Consider the following 9,009-nt stretch of genomic DNA (forward strand, 5'->3'; position numbering starts at 1 on the left):
GTCTCTTTCTAAATCTCCCTGACTTGCTTACAATTCCCTTTTCAAAGAAATCTTCCGATCTGTTCACCATCCACAAAACTCTGAAATAGTGAATAAGTTGATGTCGCACTATTGGGTCAAATTTACGGATGCTCACATACTGGACCATTGTATCGTCTGGAGTCACCTCATCATCCCCCTCTGCTGCACCTGTCTTTGTTTAAGCTCTCATGTTATCATCTAGTATTACTGCAGGTGGAGAAGTAGTAGCATCTTCCTGAGAGCCGCTTTCAGACTTTGCACTGCCTCCCGACCCATCATCCTACTGGCTTCCCGAAGCAGCATCACATTAACTTCCCGATTCCTCCCTGCTACCGAAACTACTACCTCCCTCTTCAGACTGGGGAGGAGTGTCCTGGAGGATAGCCCTAGCTACTGTGGATCTAGTAGCCCGAGGTGGATGATCGTCAAGTGTAATATTCATTTGTACTTTCGAACTACTAGATTTGGAAGCATTATGGCCTTTCGATGGAGATGCAGCAGGGGAGGAATGTTTGGTCGCGTTCTTTCGTCGAAGAGGCATAGTACATGAGAAACACAACACTCATTAGTACAAAAATCAGTAAAATGACACACTATCGAGTACTCATACTTCCCCTGTGTAATTACATCGTGACACTTTGCCTTAAGAATGCCATCACCCAATCTATCATTGGGAAGGGCCACAGAATCAAAAGATGACAGAAATAAAAGTACAGAAAAAATAAAATTTTACACACCAAGTAAACTATACGAGAGCTCACACGAGCTATGGTAGGTACCACGGTTAATAAAACTTCTCGTGGAGTTCTTATAGAGTCAATGTGCAACAGTGGGTTGACCAAGTGTTGTTCACAGACAGTTTCATGGCCCGTGGAGTGAACCACGGTCCGTTATCATACTCGTGAACCTATTTATTGGGTGGATGTAATTGAAGTGTGGTCCACGAGTGGTTTCACGGCTCGTGGTGGCTTCCACGGTCCGTGAAGCCTCTCGTGATCTGACACTTAACCATTCATTCCATAAGTTTCTCCCCCAACTTCACCATAGTACAGGTTACCCCATTTTTTTACACATGACCACAAGTGACTTACTATCACTGCTAAATTTCAACAAGCAAGATGCTAAAAAGAACAATATTCATCAAACACACTTATACCCTACTCATACCCACACAAAAACCATCAATGTTACACAATTCAATCTAACCCACAACAATTTCACACCAATCCATATTATTTCTCACATGATCATGCTAATTTCAACTAAATCGAAGTAAATCTAACTTGTTTTTAAATAAGATCAAACTTATAACAAGTTATGAAGTAACTTATTTAGAGATTTAGAAGAGAATTTCGTTCAAAAAGAAGACCCAGTGGACTTGGCTTGAAGTTCTTGACAATGTAGGTTTAGGGCTTCAATTCTTGGATGAACTAAGGATTAATGGATGATGGGAACCATTTTTTAACTCTTGAAGAACCGTTATAGGAAGAAGAAGAGGGAGAAAAATCTGCCTTTGGCACTTAGGAAGCAAATATACATTTAATTTCCACTTTGGTACACGCGCAGGTTGGGTCGGTTCACTGTTACTACTGGGTTGTGAACGACGGACTGTGAAGTTGCCCGTGAAGGGCATTATAGTCTGTGAAAATATCTGTGTACGTGACTTTGAACTAGAGTTCTCACCTAAGGTTCACGAGAGGCTAGACGGTCCGTATAGACTACGACGGACCGTGAACCTTTTTATGGCAATTTCCAATAGCCTCGATATCCTGTAAGTGGTTGTGACAGACCGTGAAGTTTCCCGTGAAGGGCACCGTCCGTGAGACTGCCCGTGAAGAGTAGTCTGCACCCAGTTCTACAACTCTTAGTCCAATCATTCCTACACACATCAACACATAGTGAATCTAAAAAAAAAGGAAATACCTAATACAATTACATCTTGGGTTGCTTCCCAAGTAGCGCACAATTTAACATCGCGGCGCGACGCAAGTTACTTGATTACTCAGGCTTCATCAAGTTTACATTCCTCCACGATCTTCACATCTTTTGGAACACACAGGTATGCCTTGATTCGCTGGCCATTGGCTTCGAACCTCTCGCCTTTGTCATTTTCAAGCTCAATCGCACCCAACTGGAATACCTAAGTAACCTTAAAAGGTCCAAACCATTTGGATCTCAATTTTCCCAGAAACAGACGAAGTCTGGAGTTGAAAAGTAACACCAAGTCACTAGGAGTGAAGGTTCTCATTTCAATATGCTTATCATGATACAACTTCATCCTCTCCTTGTACAGTGCATACCTCTCATACGCTCTCAAATGGAACTCATCCATCTCATTAATCTGATCCAGTCTCAGGTTTGCTATTTCGCTCCAACTGATATTCAGCTTCTTTAGTGCCAAAGTGCTTTATGCTCAAGCTCAACCGGCAAATGACATGCCTTTCCAAACACTAATTGATATGGAGACATACCAATAGGCATGTTGAAAGCTGTCTGATATGCCCATAGAGCATCATCTAACTTCCGTGCTCAATCTGTCCTATTGACATTCATTGTTTTAGCCAGAATTGCTTTAATTTCTCTGTTGGAGACTTCCACTTGGCCACTAGTCTGTGGGTGATAACATGTTGCCACCTTGTGTTGTTTAACACCATATTTGGCCAGAACTGAACTGAATACCTTGTTGCAGAAATGAGACCCACCATCACTGATGATAGTTTTGGTGTGCCGAACCTTGAGAAGATATTCTTCTTTAGAAAACCAACAACACTCTTGCCATCATTCTCGGCCAAAGAGACTGCCTCAACCCATTTGGACAGATAATCCACTGCAACCAATATGTACTTCTGCCCATAGGAGCTCACAAATAGCCCCGTGAAATCAATTCCCCACACATCAAACAACTCCACCTCCAAAATAGGTGTCATAGGTAACTCATGGCGCCGAGAGATGGCTCATTGTCGTTGGCACACATCACAACTCCTTACAACGTCCATCGCATCCTAATGAATTGTGGGCCAGTAATACCCACATTTAAGTATCTTGTGGGCTGTCCAATCATCTCCATGATGACCACCTACCGGAGAAGAGTGACATGATTCTAGGATATGCAACATCTAAGCTTCAAGGATACATAGCCTGATGATGTTATCAGCACACACCCTGTACAGATAAGGTTCATCCTAAAAATACTTACCCACATCATGCAGGAACCTCTTTCTTTGTTGAAATGTCAACCCCTCAGGCATCAAATCACTAACAAGAAAGTTAGCAAATTAGCAAACCAAGGGATAAGATCAAGAGTTGCAGCCAATACCTGCTCATCCGGGAATGCATCATTGATTTCTAGTTCACACTCCTCTTTCTTTTCAGCCTCTAACCTAGACAGGTGATCAGCCACCTGGTTCTCACAACCTTTCCTATCTTTGACCTCGAAATCAAACTCCTGAAGAAGTAATACCCATTTGATTAACCTTGGTTTGGCATCTTTATTTGCCATGAGATACCTTAGAGTTGCATGATCTGTATGGACTATAACTCTAGTGCCCAGCAAGTAAGCTCTGAACTTCTCAAAAGCATACATCACAGCCAGTAGTTCCTGTTCAGTAACTGTGTAATTTCACTGTGCTCCATTCAGTGACTTACTAGCATACTAAATCAGATGAAACATCTTGTTGCGCTTCTGCCCCAACACAACTCCTAAATCAGTACCACTAGCATTACACATTACCTCAAACGGCTCAGCCCAATCAGGGCCAATGATTACTGGTGCACAAATCAACTTCTCCTTCAGGCATTCAAACGCTCTAAGACATGCCTCATCAAAAATGAATTTCACCTCCTTCTCCAAAAGCTTGCACATAGGGTGTGCAATTTTGGAGAAGTCCTTGATGAAATGCCTATAAAATCCGGCATGTCCTAAGAAACTCTGAACATCCTTCACACAAATAGGTGGAGGAAACTTTTCAATCACCTTAATTTTGGCCTTGTCAACCTCTATCCCCTTTTGTGAAACCTTATGCCAAGGACTATGCCTTTCTTGACCATGAAATGACACCTCTCCCAGTTCAACACTAGGTTGGCCTCCTCGCATCTCTGTAGGCCCTGCTAATATTAAGCAAACAATCATTAAAGCCTACTACTAAAAAGTCATCCATGAAGACTTCTAGAGTGTCCTTCACCATGTCTGAGAAGATAGACATCATACACCTCTGGAAAGTTGTTGGTGCATTACATAGTCCAAATGGCATGCTTTTAAATGCAAAGGTACCATAAGGAAATGTAAAGGTTGTCTTTTCCTGATCTTCAGGAGCAATTGATATATGTTTGTAGCCAAAGTATCCATCTAAAAAGCAGTACCACACTTTGCCAGCCAACCTGTCAAGCATCTGGTACATGAAAGGCATCGGTAAATGATCCTTCAAGGTCCACTTGTTCAGCTTCTTGTAATCCATGCACACTCGCCATCCGGTAACTGGCCTCTGCGGGACCAACTCATTCTTCTCATTTGCAACCACAATCATACCGCCTTTTTTGGGCACACATTGCACTTGATTGACCCAGTGATGGTCAAAAATAGGGTACACCACCCCAGCGTCTAACCACTTGATGATCTCCTTTTTTACCACCTCTTGCATAGGTAGGTTTAGCATCCACTGGTGTTCAATGCTTGGGCTGCAGTCCTCCTCAAGTTGAATTTTATGGGTGCATATACCTGGAGGTATCCCAATGATATCAGCAAGGTCCACCCAATGGCCCTTTTGTACCTAATTAACACTTTGATCATAGCTTAAACCTTTTCATTATTCAAATCCACAGCCTAAATCACAGGTAAAGTGTTGTTAGCTCCTAAAAATAGATATCTCAGGTGAGTGGGTAACTGTTTCAGTTCCAGTAACAGTGGCTCCTCAATAGATGGTTTTGCTTGAGGACTTGGCATGTTTTTCAAGTCTAGGTCCAATTTCTTTGGAGCATTAGGATGCGCTCCCATACCCTGCAAAGCATTCACGGTCTCTACATAGTCAGATCGAAAATCAGCTTCAAAATTCATCAGCACTGCGGCTAAGGTCTCAACATCCAGCCTCTCTTCAATAGTTGCTCCCATTTCTTCTTCATCAAAGACCTGTATTGCAGAAACCACATTCATGGCATGTGGCTGCTTCATGGACCTACAAATATTAAACTTTACCTCTTCTTTGTTGACTCTGAATTTCAGTTCTCCTCACTCAACATCTACCAATGCTCATCCTGTGGCCAGAAATGGTCTTTCCAAATTAATGGGAACCTCAAAATCTACTTCGCAATCCAAGATCACGAAGTCTGCCAAAAAGATGAATGTGTCTACCTTTACGAGCACATCACATAGAAAGCCCATAGGTTGCTTCACTGACCTATCTGCCATCATCAATCTCATGGATATTGGTTTTGGAACCCCTAATCCCAGTTGCTTGTAGATGGATAGTGGCATCAAGTTTATACTGGCCCCTAAGCCACACAAGGCCTTTGCAAATTTGATTGATCCAATGGTTCACGGTATGGTGAATGCACCCGGATCCTCCTTTTTCTGTACCAGAGACCTGGTAGCAATAGCACTGCAGTGATGAATATTGTTAGTTAAATCAATACTTACAGCTCTTTTCTTTGTGACCAAGTCCTTCATGAACTTGGCATATCTCGGCATTTGCTCTAGTGCTTCCACCAGTGGGATGTTTACTGACAATTGTCGCAACATGGTGATGAACTTCGCAAATTTCCCATCTTCGGCTTTCTTTTTAAGCCTTTGAGGGCAAGGAGGACGTGGTCTTGGGATCTGTTGAAAAGGCATGGTTCCCTCAACCTCTTTTTCTTTTGCTCCTACTGGTTTGGCTATTGGTTGAGCATACTCCAAGTCATCTACTTGATCAGCTTCATCCTCCTCTCTTCCAGCTTTCTCTAACACATGCTCATGTGTAGTACCTGCAGAAATAGGGTCAGGAAGAGCCTTACCACTCCTGGTGGCAATAGCCATGCAATGCCCATCCTTCTTGGGATTTTGGTAATGACCCATTCTTCCTCTGATTTAATAAACCTGAAAGTTCCCCCAACTACTGCTCAATCTGCTTGATGGAGGTGGTGTGAGAGTCTACCAATTGAATCATACTAGAGAAATCACCTTTCATCTCATTTACCCCTGCATCAGTTGATTCAACCTTTTGGAGCACCTTGGCAAACATGTCTTCCAGCTTAGACCCGCTAGAACTACCACTTGCCCGGTCTCTATTACCTGGGGGCACATAGACACCACTTCGATCATTTTTGTACCCATCTCTGTTCTTCCAGTTTCCTGCTCTCTATTTGTTGGCCTATCATACTATCCTTCCCTTGAATAGTTCTGACCTGCATTTCCAGAATTGTAACCCCGATTGCCCAAGTTATAATTTCGGAAACCTCCTTGGTTGCCCAGGTAATTAGCCTCTTCATCTAGATCGATGTCCTGATCTTCATACATGTTTGACTGTCCCACGACATTTACTTTTTCAAACTTGGAGACAATATGCTTTGTGAGTAGATCTATTTGGGTCCTCATGTGTTCTATGTCTTGATCCCTTTCTTCTTCTCTCTTCCTTTGTTCAGCTGAAAGTTCATAAGTATACCCAAGAACTCCTACTTTTGCATCCCTGGTGTACCATGCCCTTTTATTCTTTGAAACCTCGTCCATCAGTTACATGCTCTCTGAGAATGGCTTCCTTATAAAAGATCATCCACGCACTGCATCAGCAACAGGTTTAGTAACATAATTTAAAGATCTGTAAAATGCATGTTTTAGATGTCTCTCAGTGAGACCATGGTTTGGTCACTTCTTCATCTTTTGGCTGAATCTCCACCAGGTGTAATGCATTGCTTCTCTTGGTAACTGTTTATGGGCACTTATCTCGTCTTTCATTTGCAGCTCTTTTGATTCTAGAAAGAATCGTTCCACGAAAGCTTCTTTCAGTTCAGTCCAAGTCCTAATTGAGTCATTGGGCATCTCATTCAGCCAATTTTTTGCCTCTCCAGTAAAACACAATGGGAACATTCTCAGTCTCATTGTTGTCTGGCTAACTCCGGGATTTTCTTGCGACTTGCAGATAGCCACAAAATTCATCAGATGTTGGTTAGCATCATCACCCGATGCACCTCTGAACATACCTTTCAGATTCAGCAGTTGAATCATAGTGTTGGTGATTGTGAATTTAACACCTGGAGGTAGTGTAGGTAACACTATCACTCCAGTAGCTCCAGCTCCATCCAAATCTAAGTCATCCTCTTCATACATCACGTGAGCTAGAGGTTGTGGTCTACCCCTTGGAGCTATTGGTTGGCGGTGAAGAGGAATGATTTCATCTATTGCTATGTTTTCATCCACTACCCTAGGTTGGTTGTTCACAGCATTAGGCTGAATACCTCTTGCGACGGTTTCAGCTTCCAATCCAAATCTTTGTCTCTGCGCCTCAAGTTCTTGTGCGTTCACCATTTTGCGGATTATTTTCCGAAGTTCTGGATCGTATGGGACTAATGGGACTCCCTAACTTCTGGTATTTGACATACACAATCGAACTCACTTGTAAGAGACACAGACAAAGAACAAGACATAAAATTAGGAAATCTAACTACACTTAGAATAAAAGCTAGTAAAACACTTCTGAATTGAAAGTCCTCGGCAGCGGTGATGTTTGCTTAATTAAGACACAACTTTCAATACAAGTGTCTATGATTGTACAATAGTAAAGTAACCCAACCAAGGGTTGGGGTCGAGTCCCAAGGGAGTGGGTTTGAGAATTAATAGAAAAATAAAATTTTGTTCTAATTAGTCCTAGCTAAAAACATTTTCAAATATAAACATGTTAAATCTAAGGGGTGTCACAAGCGTCAATTATCAATGGGGTTTTTCACAAGTAAACAAAAAAACAGCAAAAATGCAAAGAGTACTAATCAAGGAGATGGGGTTCTTGGGATATGATAGGAATACGGGAAAAACTTAAGTATTGGGTACATGCTTTTGATAATAAATTCGTTGAATATTTGTGACTAGGCTAGACTATAGTGGGGGTAAATTCTCTCTCGAGCAACTTACCCCGAATCAAATGGGTTCCTCTCGGACACCCACTTGCTGCATGAAGAACAGCCTCCACCTTAACCCACTCACTCTCTCGAGCTGAGTGTGTGAGAGAAGGACTAGGGTTCACTCTCTTGAGTTGAACCTCATGTTGACTCAATCCCACCGGCCATCAATTTAGTAGTCTTAGTTTTACAACCTCTCTCTCGAGCAAGTCGAAAACACAAAGGTGAAATCATATTTGCAAATACAATTTCATTAAGTTCCACCACAACTACTAAATGAAATGACATCTAAACAACAAATAAATCATCAACAAGCAAGACCCAATAGATAATCTAACCCGTATTCACAAAATCACACCCCAAGAATTGGGGTTTTAGCTAGACATGTAAAAGAGATAGAAATTTATACCAATATGAGTTTGCATCCAAATGGGTATGAAGATTTAAGTCTCAAAACTAGTCAAGAGTGAAGAATCCACTAGACCCAAGTCCAAATTCTTGGAGTTGAAACCCTTTGAATCTTCAAGTTCTTCAAAACCCTCTCCAAACTTAGAACTCAAAAGTCTATGTTAAAAATTCTATATTAAAAATCTCATATTAAGCTACAACTCTCAAAGAGTATTTATAGTTTTCAAAAATCTGTGTTGCAACGGATCATTTGGAACCATTAGTCGAGATCGCCGATCCACCCTTTGCTAGGTTTCATCACTGTCTTGCTCTATCCTTCAGCATCGTCGTGTTTTGGATCATTAGGCAACATAGAACTGTTTCACGGAACTGCTCGGCGACACGCCGACTGCTCCTTTTCACCGCCGATTTGATCCTTTCTTTCAGGGCTCAGTACACTGGAACAAAAGGTGAGGTACGACCTTTTAGTGACTCGCCAAATGGGTTCGGCGATTCTCAGAT

The 9,009-nt window shown here is 41.9% G+C and overlaps 1 protein-coding gene across 1 annotated transcript; it reads right to left on the minus strand.

Moving 5' to 3' along the window:
- Positions 1-3,268: 3,268 nt before the first annotated feature.
- Positions 3,269-6,067, minus strand: LOC125869898 (uncharacterized). Its single transcript, XM_049550298.1, has 5 exons — positions 5,591-6,067; positions 4,850-5,143; positions 4,292-4,787; positions 3,752-4,125; positions 3,269-3,619 (listed from the first exon to the last, which is right to left on the minus strand). Exons 1-5 carry the CDS (start codon positions 6,065-6,067, stop codon positions 3,269-3,271), a joined length of 1,992 nt encoding a protein of 663 aa, XP_049406255.1.
- Positions 6,068-9,009: the final 2,942 nt, after the last annotated feature.

Source organism: Solanum stenotomum, chromosome 7 (assembly GCF_019186545.1).
Source record: "Solanum stenotomum isolate F172 chromosome 7, ASM1918654v1, whole genome shotgun sequence".
NCBI lineage: Eukaryota > Viridiplantae > Streptophyta > Magnoliopsida > Solanales > Solanaceae > Solanum > Solanum stenotomum.

Coding starts and splice junctions, on each gene's coding strand:
- LOC125869898 (XM_049550298.1), bottom strand. CDS start 6,067: ATGGGTCATTACCAAAATCCCAAGAAGGATGGGCATTGCATGGCTATT. Junction 5,144..5,590: donor CTATTGCTACCAGGTCTCTG/GTACAGAAAAAG, acceptor TCTGCAATACAG/GTCTTTGATGAAGAAGAAAT. Junction 3,620..3,751: donor ATTGGGCTGAGCCGTTTGAG/GTAATGTGTAAT, acceptor GTTACTGAACAG/GAACTACTGGCTGTGATGTA.